Source organism: Aspergillus vadensis (genome assembly GCF_003184925.1).
Source record: "Aspergillus vadensis CBS 113365 unplaced genomic scaffold BO88scaffold_10, whole genome shotgun sequence".
Classification (NCBI taxonomy): Eukaryota; Fungi; Ascomycota; class Eurotiomycetes; order Eurotiales; family Aspergillaceae; genus Aspergillus; species Aspergillus vadensis.
Genome location: NW_020292048.1, coordinates 779,371 through 797,151, shown reverse-complemented (window position 1 = coordinate 797,151; position 17,781 = coordinate 779,371). Strand labels below are relative to the sequence as shown.

At 52.0% G+C, this 17,781-nt stretch overlaps 8 protein-coding genes across 8 annotated transcripts; 6 read left to right on the top strand and 2 right to left on the bottom strand.

Annotated features, from left to right (window-relative positions):
- The first annotated feature begins 27 nt into the window (after positions 1–27).
- Positions 28–1,852, top strand: BO88DRAFT_404661 (heme-dependent oxidative N-demethylase family protein). The gene is made up of 3 exons (XM_025706681.1): positions 28–806; positions 864–986; positions 1,065–1,852. The coding sequence occupies exons 1-3, from the start codon at positions 388–390 to the stop codon at positions 1,465–1,467; spliced, it is 945 nt and encodes a 314-aa protein (XP_025563443.1). The 5' UTR covers positions 28–387; the 3' UTR covers positions 1,468–1,852.
- A 79-nt stretch (positions 1,853–1,931) lies between these two features.
- Positions 1,932–3,416, bottom strand: BO88DRAFT_404660 (acyl-CoA thioesterase II). Its single transcript, XM_025706680.1, has 4 exons — positions 3,246–3,416; positions 2,753–3,182; positions 2,181–2,698; positions 1,932–2,125 (listed from the first exon to the last, which is right to left on the bottom strand). Exons 1-4 carry the CDS (start codon positions 3,345–3,347, stop codon positions 2,078–2,080), a joined length of 1,098 nt encoding a protein of 365 aa, XP_025563442.1. The 5' UTR covers positions 3,348–3,416; the 3' UTR covers positions 1,932–2,077.
- Positions 3,417–3,613: 197 nt separating this feature from the next.
- Positions 3,614–5,481, bottom strand: BO88DRAFT_387931 (uncharacterized protein). The gene is made up of 3 exons (XM_025704835.1): positions 4,900–5,481; positions 4,771–4,848; positions 3,614–4,704 (listed from the first exon to the last, which is right to left on the bottom strand). The coding sequence occupies exons 1-3, from the start codon at positions 5,364–5,366 to the stop codon at positions 3,897–3,899; spliced, it is 1,353 nt and encodes a 450-aa protein (XP_025563441.1). The 5' UTR covers positions 5,367–5,481; the 3' UTR covers positions 3,614–3,896.
- Positions 5,482–6,025: 544 nt separating this feature from the next.
- Positions 6,026–10,403, top strand: BO88DRAFT_487758 (FAD/NAD(P)-binding domain-containing protein). The gene is made up of 8 exons (XM_025712570.1): positions 6,026–6,746; positions 6,836–7,388; positions 7,441–7,769; positions 7,825–8,011; positions 8,068–8,306; positions 8,357–8,605; positions 8,662–9,838; positions 9,898–10,403. Exons 1-8 carry the CDS (start codon positions 6,152–6,154, stop codon positions 10,292–10,294), a joined length of 3,726 nt encoding a protein of 1,241 aa, XP_025563440.1. The 5' UTR covers positions 6,026–6,151; the 3' UTR covers positions 10,295–10,403.
- Positions 10,404–10,608: 205 nt separating this feature from the next.
- On the top strand, positions 10,609–12,108 carry BO88DRAFT_404657 (GPI-anchor transamidase). The gene has a single exon (XM_025706679.1). It carries the CDS (start codon positions 10,674–10,676, stop codon positions 11,880–11,882), a length of 1,209 nt encoding a protein of 402 aa, XP_025563439.1. The 5' UTR covers positions 10,609–10,673; the 3' UTR covers positions 11,883–12,108.
- A 561-nt stretch (positions 12,109–12,669) lies between these two features.
- BO88DRAFT_37871 (cell division control 45 family protein) lies at positions 12,670–15,528 on the top strand. Its single transcript, XM_025704452.1, has 2 exons — positions 12,670–13,570; positions 13,626–15,528. Exons 1-2 carry the CDS (start codon positions 12,779–12,781, stop codon positions 15,417–15,419), a joined length of 2,586 nt encoding a protein of 861 aa, XP_025563438.1. The 5' UTR covers positions 12,670–12,778; the 3' UTR covers positions 15,420–15,528.
- On the top strand, positions 15,529–15,880 carry BO88DRAFT_37868 (uncharacterized protein). Its single transcript, XM_025704450.1, has one exon. The coding sequence runs from the start codon at positions 15,637–15,639 to the stop codon at positions 15,826–15,828; it is 192 nt and encodes a 63-aa protein (XP_025563437.1). The 5' UTR covers positions 15,529–15,636; the 3' UTR covers positions 15,829–15,880.
- Positions 15,881–15,924: 44 nt separating this feature from the next.
- Positions 15,925–17,619, top strand: BO88DRAFT_387921 (uncharacterized protein; the record flags this gene model as incomplete). The annotated part of the gene is made up of 2 exons (XM_025704834.1): positions 15,925–16,849; positions 16,919–17,619. Exons 1-2 carry the CDS (start codon positions 16,069–16,071, stop codon positions 17,617–17,619), a joined length of 1,482 nt encoding a protein of 493 aa, XP_025563436.1. The 5' UTR covers positions 15,925–16,068.
- Between the last annotated feature and the right edge of the window lie 162 nt (positions 17,620–17,781).

The window sequence follows — 17,781 nt, the reverse complement described above, 5'->3', positions numbered from 1 at the left end:
ACTTGTAGCTAAATCGTCTGACCCTAATGATGATCTTTGAGTCTATGGCTTACTCTCCTGATTATAATTGGAGCCATTGTCCTCGCCGGGAGCAGAGAGTTTCGCCATGTTGAATTCTCCCATTGCCTCTTCCCATCAGACTTGCGACGTGGAGACCTGTATGCGTGAACAATAAAAAGCTTCATCGAAGATCCTCTTCTTTTCTTTTTCCCTTTTCTTCATTCCCTTTTGTTGTGGACTTTCTTCTCAACGGCAATGAATACCCTATCATGTCTTGCGTTGTCGATTTTTCTTCTTTCCATTATCTTCACCAGATACCGAAAGAATCTAACATCGTTATGGCGCATAGAACATGTCCAAGAACAGGGTTGCAATGATCTCAAGAAAATGGCTCCTTATCCGGCCCAGCCCATCAAGGGCAGGGAGAGGTACCGAGTTATGATGGACGTTCGGAAATTGGACGTGGAGAACTGGCTCACCGTTGACAAGAACTATATGGACGAGCACGAAGTTAGAAGCCAATTGCTGGAGACAGAGAAGAGCAAGGTCCTCCAATGCCTCCCTGAGTCATACGATGCATGTTTAGAGGCATTGGAGGAGGTAGTTGAATTCCTCTGCCAGCGATTCTCCAATGTGTTCGAACAGAAAAAGTGCGGCGATGAAACGACTGTGCACAACAAGATGACCGGAGAGACGTTTTGCTTTGGAGGGAAGAACAAAGACGTCGATCCACTAGAAATCGCCGTCAGACTGACGATGGAGGACCTGAGTATTCTGATGAAAAACGAGGAGGACGAGTACTATCTGTTAGTCTTATAATTCTGTTTCCGCATCCAATTAGACCGACTAACCGATATGAATAGCGCCGCCAGCGCAAGTCTTTTCCCCGTTGGCTGGACAGTTCAAGACCGCATTGGGTGGACCATCTCCAAACTTCACAATCCGGTACCACTGTGGCATCAGCAGGTTGCCAATTCAGTCAGCAAGTAAGTACTCTGGATGTTTTGACTGGCAGTACAGGCGAATTGCAGAAGCAAGGAGAGAGGCTAACATTCTTACTCCAGATTCTTGGCTCGGCTCACGCCATCATCGCCCATGGAAAGATCCAACTACTTCGTCGAAGTGAAGCGGCCTGATGAAGATTTATTTGAGATCCTCTATCGACCAACTTCTCTATCTGAGGAGAACCCGGATCCAACGCCGCAAGATATTGTCATTCGTCGCGAGCGGCAAACTTTCCGTCGACTTCCTCGTACCGGAGCACTGGTCTTTGGTGTCAAGACCATCTTGACAACTCTGGATGAGCTGCCGATGCAGGAACTGCAAAACCTTGCCAAGGAGATCAAGAGCTGGCCAGAGTATGTGGGGGAATACAAGGGAAGAGAAGTCTGGGGCCCTAAGGCTCTGGAGTACTGTGAAAAGAAAAGCCGAATGTATCAACAAGACCCTGAAAAGATGATGGTGTAATGGTTGAAGAATAATGAGGTAGGAAGGAGGGAAGAAGGGGAAGGCGGCGAAAAGGACGCCATCGCATGGGAGGCTTTCTGTTGCATTTTTTGCGTTTTGCATCGCTTCTTGCATTGGGCCATCAAACGGATGGGCGGCTGTCTGATTTGAAAAGTCTCCGGTCAAAGCATTGTTTCTTTATCGCCTGTATTATTTTTGCATTTTCATGATGCCGTTGACGATCTGCATGACTTGAGCAATCTTGTTGATATATTATAATTTGTTCACCTGGGAGACTTCAGACCAGCCCAGAATGCACACTTCTACTTTTCTTGTGAAAAGGCGCATACTACTTGCCCTCAACTAAAAGGTATAGTTTCCAGTAGCACCAATGTTTACAGTTAATCTACACGAATTTCATTTCTGGTGCCAGTAATATATGGATATGCCCCAAGAGACCAACGAAAGAATCCGACGAGGAATGACTGCAGATGATGGAATAGGATCGGTTCGTTGCCGACTAGACTATATACAATTATCAAATCTATACTATCTAACATGATTTACTCGAGAATACACAAATACGGGTATATCTACTACGACTGGACGTCAACAGCATGTGTCCTCCTCGTCAAAGCTTAGACCGAGGTGGCTCGTCTTGTTTGAGGCGCACGACTCCCTAAAAAGTAACTCATTAGACATGTCCTTTCAGTAAAAGTACTCAACACACATACCTCTTGGGTGCATGTAGCGATCAATGTTCCATCCTTTGACCAGATTTTTTGCAAAACCAAGCCTCGTCCCTCACCGGCCCAAGGACTCTCCATTTCTGTAAGCATCCATTCGTCTGCCCGGAATGCCCAAGGGTTATGGAAGTGGATCGAGTGATCAAGACTGACCATCATGCCCACTTCCTTATGTTCCTGGGGTGGCTGGTTAGTTACTCTGTGCAAAGCGCCCTCCAAGCGACGGCGTAAATCTGCCGTTTCTTCTTCCTTCAGCTCCTTGAGAGCGCGCGCAATATCCTCATCATCCAGGTCAGACGGGTTCTTGAGCGCATTTAGTGCCTTCTTAAGTTCCTCTGGGGAAGAGAACCGAGGAATGTTGTGAACCCTGGACACAGTGCCAATGAAATAACTGTCGGTCATATATGCAAGGGCGGAAAGATGAGCCTGATGGCCACCCGCATCGGAAATCTTGCCCCGTGACCGCATGAATCGTCTCGTTTTCCTCTCCTGAGGAGGGCGGTTTCCTGAGACAGTCAGCATATAACCTCAAGCTCTTCCGGCACACTATGAAGACTGACGATCTATAACCCCCGCTTTCTGTGATTCGAATGGCCCACCGCCCGATTCCTCGAACCTCCTTTTTGACCCCGGTCCAGGCTCCTCTGGCAGAGTGACAGCTGGCATTGAAGATGCATGCTCGAGCTTCTTCTTGCCGCCACTGTTGGCCTTGTTGAAACTCAGTGTTGTGGTGAAGATGGGGCGACCGCGCTGCTTGGCCTGTACCGTCCGCGTGATATAGCTCCTTCCATCACGTACTCGTTCCACGTGGTACAGTATAGGGATTTCGGAGTCACCGGCGAGGAGGAAGTAACAGTGCATGCTATGGACGGCAAAATCGGCGGGAACAGTTCGTAGCGCAGCGGCGAGAGACTGGGCGATGGCAGCACCGCCGTAGATGCCTCGCGCACCAGGCGGATGCCAAAGGGGTCGCGTATTGGTGAACACATCCTGTTGAAAGAGAGAAAACCGTTGGACTCGCGAGAACTAAAGAGATGGGAGGGAAAGACATACTCTCCCCACGTCAATCACCGGTGTCAGCTCTAACACATTCTCAACGGGCGCCTTGGTGGGATCCAACGGCGGAGGTTTGAAAAGAGTTGCTGATTCCGCCATATCTAGTGCTTTTCCGACTCCGAGACAAGGAAGGAGTTGAAACACAGGAATATGCACGAAGCAAATGAAGAAGAAAGTCTTGAGATCTGGCGGGGGTTAAGGAGGCCGCCTTCACACGCCGGTTCGGTGGAGCACGGGCTTTCCGATTCAGGCAATAGCCGAGGCATCTTGATTCTTTATAATTTTATCGGCATCTCCGGACTCATTCACGGTTTAACATATTTATACTGCCACATGACGGAGCAAAGTGTCCTGCAAGTGCATAGGCACCTGATAATTTCTATGTGTCCTATTGGAAGGATTTTTGGCAGTGGCCTTTCATTTCAACCAGACAGCCGAGGCTTTATTGTCGAGAGAAAATCATCAACTGAGTACGCGTAAGGCCACAAGGCAGACTTTCAATTCGGAGCCATCCTCAGCTGCACGACTCAATGACTGCTGTGATAGCAAGCTCAATGATCAAAATACGTATGCATTGCGCTTACATTTTCGTTCAGACGAACCTATGATACAAAATTCCTACCTCACACCTGGAGATAGAAAGCAAGCTCACGAGACTGGACGGCCACCATTTCGATAGAGCCACAATCTGCTCAGTTGGTGCATCTTCAACTTCATATTGAGCCCAACTTTCATGTTTTGCGCACTACCGGAGAGTACCGAGTTCAGGCTAGTGCCATCTACTTCCCCAGTGCCTGCGTCCAACAGCCCCGCTGCATCTAGGATCGTGACAGGCCTATCTTCTTCAGGCCTATCATGCCGACTTACTATGACATCTGTGTCCATGAAGTCGCCCTCCCGTGGCTCCCGCGTAAACCGGTTGGTTGGGTCAAGTGGGAACATCGTATCAAGATAATGCTGATTGAATTGGTGGCCTGAAGCGGGACTAACGAGTACCTTACCCATGAACCGGTTTTCGCGACGGTCCTGGGGCTTACTGTGGTCGAAATTCAGCACCCCAAATCGACATGCAAAATCACGTTTGTTGGCGTAGTGCTCAATGTGTAAGATGCTGCGGTTGTGGATATTGCCAGTGATGTCTCCCGTGCGCACATAGCGCATCGCTGCGTTACACGATGCCGTGTCGCGATACGGGTTGTTGAAGTGATTTGCAAGACAGCCAAAGGTGTAGATTTCCAGTTGTCTGATGAGATCCTGTGGTACTTCATCGAGAAGCCAATCCAGGATCATACCGCCCTCAATGCCCCCTTGCGAGTGCAGGATTAGCACAACCTTTTTTACCTCTGGCCGATACAGTGCTCGTCTAACCAATACGTAGCAGTCTCGAACATCATTTGTCGCGTACAACAAACAACGTTGAATGAGGCACTGGATAATGTCGAATATGACACCAGTTCTATCGACTATCAGACACCCATACATCTAGATAGTTTGAACCTTGACAAAGGATGGGGAAGCATACGTTTTATTGTGGACGCCGACTACTGGACGGTGGAATGTCCGCGATATGCGATCGACGTTATTTTGTAGCCAGTTCCTCCTGATTCGGTCAGTCTTGTACTCACAAGATAGGGTGGAAATGAGAACCAACCCAACGCAAATTCCATTGAGGAATATCCAATACTCGTCCTCATGGCGATTCCACCGTCTTGAGAAATCATCCTCTGTCGACCTGAGACCGTCTGCTGGGATACCCCGGTTCAAAGCGTAGCAGATGAGCGTATTCAAGGCAAGAGCGGTCACAATATACAGAACATAGACGCCGAATGGTAGCCAGATAAATAATGGGAGCGAGATAAGAAAGACGAGCTGGAGGACAAACAGAACACAATGAAGACAGATGTCGAAGATGTTGGCTAGAGAAGGGTACAGCTCATCCAGACTCCCACAAGACCATGGCGTGAGAGGCAAGAAAATGCATGGTAGGTAGAAGATGTTACAGAGGAAGAGCCACAGATCAGCGAGGAACAACAACAAGGGCGAACCCGTATATTTGGGGTAACTGTTGATGTCCTCACCAGATACGGAGCCATAGACTTGACAAGACCCAGCAGGCATGGTAACAAGTTGACAACAAAGTGGTCAAGTGTAAAGCTTGTGAAAGTGATGAGACATGATCTCCTGAGTTTCGTTGTATGAATAGTAGTTGATGGCGGTAGATATAGTTTCCAAGACGTCAAATGATTGTCTCCTCAGGCGTCTCATGTGGCAGCCTAGAACTTGACGCACTCGCCGGGATGACCGATCGGGAACCCCGTGGTTTGCCTGTTTTGACGAATCAAGTAATGGCCGAAGGCGCCACGGAATACCTCAAGATGACCAGCCAAGGGCCCCGGATCGTCAAGCTTGAGTCTAATTGACCTAGATTCTCTTCGGCCTGAGGAGCCGAGATTCTCAAGCCACAACATGCCAGAATGTCTGCGGACCGTTACTTTACTTACATCCAGCCACAAAGTCAATTCAGCCTTTCTTTACACACCATTGAACTGGTGGTGTAGCTGCTTGCGGAAACTCTTCAGACGACAGAGTTGGTTCAGCCTTGACTATACGATGCGGGCGGGGTCGATTCACGCCCAGAAACTTTTTTCATATGAACATGACGATTGTTCTATCCCACGACATGTGATAAACTGAAGGCCTACTCGTATCGAAACGGGTGAGCAAGATATCTCATATTCGTGACCGGGCCCCATGTTCTTCTGTTACGAATCACTTAGGGAAGCTAAGGCCTGAAATAAGTTTAATAAGGCGCTCTGCTCGATTTCGATTTCATCATATACCTGCCTCCGTAGATACTCGGTCTCAGAAAAAGACAATCTATCAACACGGAAAAACCAACTGCAATGCAAGACGGAATCAAAAGTGCGGAGCACACAGTGAATGGGATGAACGGAGTGCACAATGGTCCGAATGGGGGCTTACCCTACAATGAAATTCCGCCCAGGAAGCCTCAAGCTCACTCCGCCAACGGAGCTGACAGGGGACCACAATCCCAAAGCCGCTTCCCCCGTATCTCAATGCCAGTAGAGCTCATGCGAGACTCCTACGATGTGGTGGCCATTGGTTCAGGGTATGGAGGGGGCGTGGCCGCCAGTCGAATGGCCAGAGGAGGGCAGAGCGTCTGCGTCCTGGAACGAGGGAGGGAGAGATGGCCTGGTGAGTTCCCTGAAAAACTGGAAGATGCGGTGGAGGAGCTTCACGTCAGCGGCCAATTCGCTCCCGGCGATAGAAGAAGTATCCCTGGAGCTATGGTTGACGCGGGGAACCCCAATGGCCTATACCACTTCGTGGTAGGCGAAGGCCAGAACGTATATATGGGTAACGGTCTTGGTGGCACCAGCCTTCTGAATGCCAATGTCTTCCTTGAAGCCCATCGCAAAGTTCTGGAAATGGGAGTCTGGCCAGAGGAATTGAGAGGACACGAAGCATGGAAGAAGTGTAAGCATGCACTTTCGTGGCCTTTGAGTATCGCACAATTCCAGGATCGGGAATTGCTCTCCTTTGGACCTGTTTCTGATGATGTCCAGACTATGACCGTGCAAGGAGCGTTCTGGAACCTGCTCAGTACCCTCCGACTTTCCCAAAGCTCCTCAAAGCCGACCTCCTCAAAACGCAAGCGGAGCTCATGAGCTGGGGTGATAAATTCTACCGTGTTCCACAAACGACTCGGTTTGAGGACGGTCCCAACTCTACGGGAGTCTATATGCAGGCGTCACAGCTGACCGGAATGGATGCGACTGGTATCAACGACGGCAGCAAGTCTACAACGCTTGTGAATTATCTCAGTGATGCATGGAATTGGGGTGCCGAGATCTTCTGCAATTGCGAGGTCAGATATGTTGCCAAAGCCCCCGATCGTGAAGGATACATTATATACTTCGCGTGGCGCTCCTGTGGACGAGACCGTTTTAGCACTTTCTTTGACGACCTTATGTGGGTGCATGCGAGAAAATTCGTTTTCTTAGGAGCTGGAAGCATCGGAACCACCGAGATCTTACTCCGCAGCAGACAGATGGGCTTGGACTTGAGCGATGACGTCGGGACTGAGATGAGCGGCAACGGGGATATGTTGGGTTTTGGGCAAGTTCATCGCTGCGCTTTTCATAGACACAGAACTGAGACGCTGTAACAGGTACAACACCGACTATGAAGCTAACTGCATAGCTCGTCCTGAACCTACGCCTGAGCAACCCGTAGGACCATGCATAACTTCAGTCCTGGATCTGAGGGATCAGAGAAACCTTCTGGACGGGTTCGTGGTCGAAGACTGTGCAGTACCATACGCTCTTGCCCCACTTATGTTCAGCATGTTGGAATACTTGCCAGATATGAGACGTCCCAAATACAGTCCTGTCGAGAGTGTAGAGAAGTTTGTCGCACGACTGAAAGGCAAGCTTGGGCCATACGTACCCGAGGGAAGTGTGCAGAAGACTGCCGTATATTTGATCATGTCGCATGACAGTGAGCACCTTGCATGCTTGTCAGATTATAGAAACTGCTTCTCACCATATTGCAGGTAGCCAAGGCAGATTGTCACTCCAGAAAGACAAGCCAGTGCTAACATACTCGGGCGTGGGTCGATCTAAATCTGTATCTCGCATCCACGGTATCCTCGAGAGAATGACGGCTGCTGTCGGTGGGAATTTTATAGCCAACCCAGTCTGGAGTACTTTGGGTAGGCAGGAAATCACAGTGCATCCAATGTATGTTTATTAGCGGTAGACCCGGCACCTGTTGAAGTACCTAACATTTACCGCAGAGGTGGAGCGCGCATCAGCAAAGACAACACTGGGAATAATGGGGTGGTCAATCACCTTGGGGAAGTGTTGAAGGGAAACAGCAGCGAAGCGTATGAAGGACTGGTCGTGTGCGACAGCTCTGCGCTGCCAGCAGCTGTTGGCGTCAATCCTTTTGCGACCATTACAGCCTTTGCTGAGAGATCAGTTGAGATGGTAGCCCGGAGGCGAAATATAGCCATCGACTATAACACGAAAAACGGTGGGTACTGGGCAGAGACGAGGACGCTACTCCCTCACTAACAGCCTCAGGTCAATTGGACATGTTCGGTACCCCGGCATATCGTTCTACTCAAGATGCAGAAACCGCGCAACTTGCATACAGGCTTGCGAAAGCCACTGAAAATCAAAACACCGGCGTCGTGTTCTCGGAGATCATGACTGGCTTCATATACACTGGTCATGACGTTAAAGACTTTGAGGTCGCGACGAAGCTTGCTCGAGGCCGCTGCGAGAATGCACGATTCTTCCTGAGCGTCAAAGCATGGAGTGCTGAGGAGCGTGAGTTCATACTGTTAAATATAAGCCTCTAGTCAAATTCCACTGACGCTTTGCAGTGGTAAAGAGCAGTCAACATTTGGCAAACTTGACGGGAACATTTACTTGCAACACGCTTGGAGGTGTCTTCTTGGTTCACAGAGGCACCTTCCAACTGTTCAACTACGATGCCCGGCAACCAGACACAGCGAACCTGACCTATAACTTTGACATGATATCGACCAGTGGGAGAAAACTGCATTTCAACGGCTACAAAGTCGTGAACAGTGCATCCTTCCTCAACCCACTTGAACTCTGGAGACAGACCAGCACGCTGTATGTCACCATCACAGATCCGAGCAATATAGTAGTAGGCCGCGGTATGCTGCGTATTCTTCCAGACGATTTCGGTTACGAACTGAAAACCTTCGAAACAAGTGGGCCATCGCTGTGGACAAGGGCCAAATCAACAGTGAACTTTCTTGCCTACTTCGCGAAACAGCTTTCCGTGCCCTTTCTTTCGGCGCTTGGGCAACTTCAGTGGCCAGACACAACGCTGAACTACGCTTCTAAGGAAGTAACCCCATCCTCCACCATTCCATTGACAGCATCTGACGGAGTCACTACAAACATGGTGATGTGGAATCCTACCTTCCAAGGAAAGGAAATTCTGGGTCCTGCCCCAACTTTACTCTTTATACCAGGAGCAGCAGTTGACCACAAGATGTTCGCTCTTCCTACCATAGAGAGGAATGCAGTCGAGTACTTCCGCGAGTCCGGATACCGTATCTACTGCATCACTCATAGAGTCGGACGAGCTCCGATCGCTCGAGAAGGGTATACACCGTATGATGCACGGCGCGATATACACGCTGCTCTTGTCCACATTCGCAAGGTTATCAGCACAATGAGTCCGTCCGAGCCCCCAAAGGTCTACGTGGTGGCCCACTGCGCAGGCTCCCTAGCACTGTCTTGCGGCCTACTGGACGGCACAATTCCTAGTGACTGGATTCAGGGAATCACCGCATCAATGGTTTTCATGAACCCTAAGTTTGGAAAGGTTGATAGTCTCCTGTCCAAATTTCCCACTTCCCTATATGCCCGACTGGTCAGTCCGTACTGGGACTGCACCAGTAGCCGCAACGACACTTATATCCAGTCACTGTTAAACCAGGCGTTGCGCTTTTACCCTCAAGGGGAGGCCGGGGAGTCGTGCCGATCGGTTGTCTGCCATCGGAGCGAACTTGTATTTGGCCGGTAAGTGTCCCAAAGACTTCCGTGCATCCGCCAGCAACAATCACCTAACAAGTCCTCAGTCTTTGGACCCATAAAAACCTCAATGACGCCACCCACACCCAACTCGAACGCTTCCTCGGTGGCACCTCGATGCGTTCCCTTCAATGGCTCATGGAGAGTGGCCGGAAGGAGAGCGTTCTAGCCAACGGGCCAGCTTTCACCAATCTTGTCACGCCGGAAAACCTCGAACGCTTGAAGGGAATTCCGATCTTGTTCCTATCAGGAACAGGAAACATGGTGTTTACTGCCGAGAACACGGATATCTCGTACACGACACTTTGTAATGTGCATGGAAGGGATTGGTACGAGCGGGAAGTCTTCACGGGCAAGGGACATTTGGATGCCTGGATGGGCGCGACAGCCTATGAAGACGTTTATCCGAGGGTGAGGCGCCATGTTGATCAGATCATGATGTAGGAACAGGGCTCGGCTGGAAAGATGAACAGGAAGGATATGATGTAGGATATGAGTGGAACTAGAATGTCTATCTATGTGCTGTTTGGTTTGCGTTGTATGTAATCCGGTCCTATGTACGGAGCAGTCTCTAGTAATATCTACCTCAGGAACGGGTATGCGCGCTGCTTCAAGTCCAATGAATGTAAACACCACAAACAAGTCAAATAGCTCAAACATCCTGACTACGTCACGTATGGAGCTATGCTATATGCGGTTAAAGCCTTCTTTACCCGCATCTCCGCCTTCCTGCCTCAGGAACACCTCCGACTCCCTCCCCGAATGCGGCTTGATTGATCATCATTGCAGGTGTCTGCGATGGTTTAGCATCCCATCACCGAACATGTTGACGCCCTACTCAGGACTCCTTCGAGTCCTGCCTTTACTTCTACTCGCCCTCACAGTCACAGGATCCTCCGAACATACCTCCAACTGGGCCGTCCTCGTCTCAACCTCCCGTTTCTGGTTCAACTACCGTCATCTCGCCAATGTCCTCTCCTTGTACCGCACCGTCAAGCGGTTGGGCATCCCCGACTCGCAGATCATCCTGATGCTCCCCGATGACATGGCCTGCAACCCTCGCAATGCCTTCCCCGGAACCGTTTACAGTAACGCGGATCGCGCCGTTGATCTTTACGGCGACAACATCGAGGTCGACTATCGGGGGTACGAGGTCACCGTGGAGAACTTCATCCGCCTTCTGACGGATCGCCTGGACGAAGATGTACCACGCAGCAAGCGACTAGGCTCCGACGCGGGCAGTAATGTTTTGGTTTACATGACTGGTCACGGCGGCGACCAGTTCCTGAAGTTCCAGGACTCCGAGGAAATCGGGGCTTGGGACCTGGCGGACGCCTTCGGTCAGATGTGGGAAAAGAAGCGCTACCATGAGCTCCTGTTCATGATTGATACCTGCCAGGCGAACACTATGTATACGCATTTCTACTCGCCGAACATCATCGCTACCGGATCCAGTGAGCTTGACCAATCTTCCTACTCCCACCATGCGGACAATGATGTCGGAGTTGCGGTGATCGATCGCTGGACATACTATGTGTTGGAGTTTTTGGAGACACAGGTGACGAGTGCCAACTCGAAGCTCACGCTGGGCGACTTGTTCGATTCGTACGATGAGTCCAAGATCCATTCCCAGCCGGGCGTCAGATGGGACCTGTTCCCTGGCGGCGAGCAGGAGGGACGGCTTCGCACCGTGGCAGATTTCTTTGGGAATGTGCAGAACGTCGAAGTTGAGAATGTTAATGCGACCGAGCCGGGCTCGTTGCAGGAAGATCTGATTGAGATTGCCCGACTCGTGAACAAATGGCGCGCCCGCGACCAGGACTACCTCGCCCGGCAGAACGAGTCCTTGGGGTCAAAGGGTGCCAGTGCGCATGAGGAATCTTCCCCGCATTACACGGTCAGGACCAAGGTTGGGCCGGCGAAGATGTCGGAGGAATCTACGTGGCAGAAGCGGTTGGTCGGGGTTTCCGTCCTGGGCGCGTGTGCTGCTGTCTGGCTTACGGGATCGATCTTGGGCGGGACCTCGGCTTGATCCTGGGGCAGGACTTTGCATTTGATGTATGAGTTGCAGTTGGTCGACTGCCTTGACGTTCTACTGACCTAGAGGCTGGAGCATATCTGCACCCAGTGTCTATGTTAACCGGATAGCGCAGGGATGGCGTTCCAGGTGTCTTTTTATTTCCATACAGTTTTCCACCATTATAATCAGCATAGCATGTACACAGATGAATGCATTGTTTCTTGAACAGATATCTAGTTTAGGGCAACGCAATATGCTTTGGGACTAAACCCAAGTTCAAGCCACGCTTCAAGGATAAAAACCGATAGTTTCGACAGCCAATCTAGGAAAGCCATTCCCATCGCCCCTCGAAACTAGCCCATCTGCAGTGCAACATTCTGAAGAACTGAAGAACGTGGAGACCTGCAACATGCCAACGAGCAGCGCCTTTTGAGTAAAATTGATTTTATTTGCGAAGAGTAAAACCCGGGCTTGGCGGGCGGACCTCCGCACGTGCCAGACGCGTCTTCGGGCTGGCGATGCGCGCCGCTCGATTATTACATCGCCTGGTTTCCGCAGAAAACACCCACAAGCAACAACAACATCAGGAAACAATGGCGTGGACGACTCTTGTCTCTTACCTCTGAGTCGCCGCCAAATAAGTCTTACTTGCCTGGTTTCCTGTTTGACGACTCAGACTTAGAATTCTAGGCACTTCTCAGTACTCTCCGACACGGCCCTATCCCTCCCTCTCGTCGCCCTCATACTTGCCCACCCGCGTGCTTCAGCCAATTCTCTCCTTCGCCCACTAACTGAATAGAACCACACCACCTCCTACTGCGACTGCTTCTTCCCTCGCGGCCTGACGAGGGTTAAAAGAAAACCCCCCATTCGACCCTCTTCACGCCCCGAATCCAACTCTAACCGCCATGTATCTCCCCCGCCAACTCATCTCCCACCTTTACCAACAACTCCTCCGCTCACACCACCCGCTCTCCCCACCCGTTCTGATCCTCGTGGCTCTCGAACCCGATGCACTCTGTGCCTGTCGGATTCTTACGGCGCTCCTGAAGCGCGACTACATCCCGCACAAGATCCAGCCGGTAGCCGGATATGGCGATCTCGCGCGCGCGGGCGAGGAATTGGTCAAGCCCATGCGGACGAACAATGGCGGGAGTGGTGGGGTAGTTGTGTGTCTGGGGGTGGGCGGTCTGGTGGATTTGAGCGAGATATTATGCTTGAGCAGTGAGGAAGAAGAAGAGGAAGAAGATGATATGGGCGGGGTCGAGGTGTGGGTGTTTGATGCTAGGCGGCCGTGGAACCTGGCTAATGTCTTTGGGGGTGAGGGGCGGCCGTCTGCGGCGGCTGATGCTATGGGAATGGTAAATCTGGGTGCGAGACGAGGGTCGCGCGGTGTTGAGAAAGGGTGTATTACGTCGGCGTATACGTCCGGCAATGGGGGCATTGTGGTTTATGACGATGGGGATATTGAGGAGGAGTTGGGGAAGGAGCGGGAGGCATATTGTGAGTTAGTGGCTATGCCCGAAGTGGGTGAGGAGGATGAAGACGAGGATGAGGATGGCGACTCGGGGAGTGATCGCGACGAGGATCATCCCTCGAGTTCGGATTCCAAGAAACGCAAGTCGTGGTCGCGCGAGGATGAGGACGACGAGTCGGATGATGAAGATGGGCCTCCACGTCAGCGGAGAAGGAGTGATTCGGTGTGTAGAATTCGTTCCTGTTGTGCTGAGGCCGGTGCTAATGTGCTCATTGTAGGGGTCCTATATCATTTCGTCACCGTCACGCCCTCCGCGGAGAGCTATGCATGATTCGTCCAATTCGTCTCGCTCGGTTACACCAACATCAGATTCACCATCGCCGGTACAGCCCAAGCCACCGTCGGCGCGCACGTTACGACGACGATTGCTGCGCATGAAGAGGAAGCACGAGAATGTGCTACAGAGTTACTATTCGTCAGGGACGTCATATTCGGAACCGATATCGTCCATTGTCTATTCCCTTGCGTCCGAGCTCGGTCGTGAAGACAACGATCTGCTGTGGCTGGCCATTGTGGGTGTCTCGAGCTTGGAACTGAGTGGCCGTACCATGTCAGGAGTGGGTGTGTCGAATGCGCTGGAGTACGGAGGCTCGGCTGGCTGGGGTGGAGAGAGAGGCGAACGAATACGGCAGATTCTACGAGATGAGGTCCTGCGATTAAACCCTCCTGATCCATATGAGCGAGATCGCGACATCAGAGGAGAAATCAACGGCGTCATTCCGACTACGGCACGGTCTCCAACGGACAAGTCAATTCGGCTATCTCCTGAACCGCGTTTCATTCTCGTACGGCATTGGTCGCTCTATGACAGTATGCTACATAGCCCGTATCTGGCATCCAGACTTCATGTGTGGACGGAGAACGGAAAGAAACGACTACACAAACTGCTGGCGAAAATGGGCATCAGCTTGAACCAGAGCCATCAGAACTATACCCATATGGACATGGAGCTGAAGCGAGTACTACGACAACGTCTCTTGAAGTATGCGCCAATGTACGGCTTGGACGGACTTGTTCCGCCGGAGGCGTCTGGGCATGCCGTTTCACGCGAGGGATGGGGTTTTGTGCGCTGTTGGGGATGGAAAGCCTGCCTTTCTGCCACCGACGTAGGTGTTATCATCGGTGCAATTCTTGAAGTCGGGCCTGAAGAAGCCCCCGGAGTGTGGGATGCCAAACGTGCGTCCAAAACTGCCACAGCGACCAATGCTGATGGATCTACCGAGTCAGATCTGGCCAGCCTGCTGCCCCGGTTTTGGAGTGCCTACGACGCGCTGTCATTGACTTCAGAGTCGCCGACGCTCCTGCTGTCATCTCTCCCTCTTGCCCAGCACCTGCACCGGGCCATCCTTCGCACTGGTACTTCTCTGCTCGCAAAGCACCAGATCCGTCATTTGCGAGCGTTCCGTATCGCCGTTGTCAAAGATGGTCCGGACGTGAAACTCTTCACCAATCCGGGGGCATTGACCAAACTGGCATTGTGGGTTGCTGAGGCGATCCGGGTACAAGAGAGGGAACGAGGAGACTCCGTCAAGGTAGGACGCAGGCGGGCCCTGGGTACACCGCTTGTTCTTGCTGGGCTTGACGAGGACCGGGGCTTGTATGTGGTCGTGGGTACAGGAGGAGGTGGCGGAGTGGTTGACTTTGCCGCCCTCGCCAAACGGCGAGAGGAGCGAAGGAAAAAGAAAGAAGCCAAGGAGAAAAAGCGCAAGGAGCGGGAGGAGCGTCGGGCGCAGCGCGCTGCCGAGCGCGCTGCCAACGGTGAAGATGACGAGGAAGAGGAGGAGACGGAGGAGTCGTCGTCTGAATCCGAGTCGGAGTCGGAAGACGAACAGGACCTGCGCAGCAACAAGCACCTTCTGCGGAATAGGTTTGGCATCGCGTTCCAGGAAGTGGTGCAAGAAACCAGTGCTCGAGTACGCATTGATAGCTTCGAGCACTGCGTGGTTGAGGTGCAGAAGGAAGACCTGGGAGGCTTCTTGGAAGCGCTGAGCTTCCGTAGTGTTGTCGGTTGAAACAGTCCATCCTGACTGTCCCTTCTCTTTTCCTTGCGTCATGCTCTTCATTCTACGTTGATCACAACGTGTCTGCTAATGCACTCTCCTATGTTGTGTCTAGGGTGGTTTTGGTTCTGCTTTGCATCAATTCACGAGAATTGAGGTTAATTGGGGAGGAGTGTCGGGATACAACCAGGGGTTTTTGTCTTCTTTTTTTCTTTTCTTTCTGCTTCTCATGGAAAATACAAGGGAGGACATGTATAATGACGGATTGGAAGCCATCTGTGCAATCATTGAATTTCCTTTTGTCACTTCATTTCAGTTCACTCACGATGACCGGCTTGCATTGCTGCACATGTCATGGCGCTTTGGGGGATTCTGCATGGCTTGCTTGTTTGTCACTGCCCTGATCTTCCTATGGATATAGCATGCGAGACAGGAGTTACCTTTTTGAAATGACCAACATTTTTGGATCCATCAATTGTTTCCTGTTCATGATATCATTGCTATTTGGTGGAGATTCCAGCTGCATCGGCTTTCTCTCCGATCCCCGCTTCCCCTCCATTTCAACTCTTCTTGCTCCACCTCACCTTATATTAAAGCATCTCAATTGCTGCTCTCCCCAATTGAACTTCCCCAGAATCCCTCACCACACAATTGACTGACAATGGCCACTCCCCGCGAATACCCCGCGGTGCCTCGCGAGAGCACCCTATTCCAGCTCCCCCCAGAATCCTCCCTCAACGCACAAGACCAAATCTCCGAGCTCCTCTCCACCGCATCCCTCAGTCGTCTCGTCGTGCTCGACGACGACCCAACCGGCACCCAGACATGCCATGACATCGCCGTCCTCACAGTCTGGGACATCCCAACTCTCCAGGCCGAACTACAACAGCCCTCCCCAGGCTTCTTCATCCTCACTAACTCGCGCGCCCTACCTCCCATCGACGCCGAGAAGCTCATCCGCACCATCTGCGAAAACGTCAAACAAGCCGCCAACCTCGCCGGAACCACCGTGGACATCGTCCTACGCGGCGACAGTACTCTCCGCGGCCATTTCCCCCTAGAAGCCGACGTCGCGCAATCCGTCTTCGGTCCCGCCGACGCCATCATCCTCGCCCCATTCTTCTTCCAGGGCGGCCGCCTCACCATCAACGACATCCACTACGTCGCCGAAGGCGATAACCTCGTCCCTGCCGGCGCAACCCAGTTCGCCCGCGACGCCACCTTCGGTTTCAAGAGCTCCAACCTCCACGACTACGTGCTAGAGAAGGCGCCGGGACGATTCACCCCGGAGCAAATCCACTCCATCACCATCGAGGACATACGAGTTAGTGGACCCAACACCATCTGTAACAAGCTCCTCGCCTTGCCCAAGGGGAGCGTAGTGATCGTCAACGCTGCAGCGGAATCAGACATGCACGTCTTCGTCGCCGGCTTGCTCAAAGGTACCTACCCCCCATCCTTTCTCCACTACTCTCCTCTACCCCCCAAATCCCAATCTAATCAAATCCCAGCGAAATCCCAATCCCAAAAACACTACCTCTACCGCACCGCCGCGGCCTTCGTCTCCACAACCCTCGGCATCCGCCCCCAACCCCCTCTAACAGCCTCCTCCTTCCCCTCACCCCAAACCGATACCCAACCTAATAGTGAAACCGGAACCCTAATAATCGCCGGCTCCTACGTCCCCAAAACCACCGCGCAGCTCAACCACCTAACGACCAAGCACGGCCCCGGTGGCACAAACACCCTCTCTATCATCGAGCTCAACGTCGAAGACATCATCACCTCCACAACAGAAGACCCCACCTCCCTGGACCCCATAATCACCTCAACAGTAACAGCCGTCGAATCCTCCCTCCTGTCAGGAAAAGACGTCCTCGTCATGACAAGTCGGAAGCTCATCACGGGGGGAGACGAACTCTCCAGTCTAGCGATTGGGGGCCGCGTGGCGGAGGCGTTGGTGGAGGTGTTGAAACGGGTGAAGGTACGGCCGAGGGTGATTATTGCCAAGGGGGGGATCACGTCGTCGGACGCGGCAACGAAGGGGTTGGGGATTAAGCGCGCGATGATTCTGGGACAGGCGGCGCCGGGGGTGCCGCTTTGGAGGTGTGATGAGGAGACGGCGAGGCATAGGGGTGTGCCGTTTGTGGTTTTTCCCGGGAATGTTGGGGGCGTGGAGACTTTGGGGGAGATTGTGGAGGGGTGGAGGTGATGAATTTCCTTATCGGGGGTGGATTTGTATATATGGAGGCTACTACTAGATACTATTTGCTCTGCTATAGAGAAAGTGTTGATGAGGTTAGAGTGGCCCTGGGCCACAAATTGTACCTTCATTTGCAACTAGACCTAGTAACTGTAACTGTAACTCTGGCAT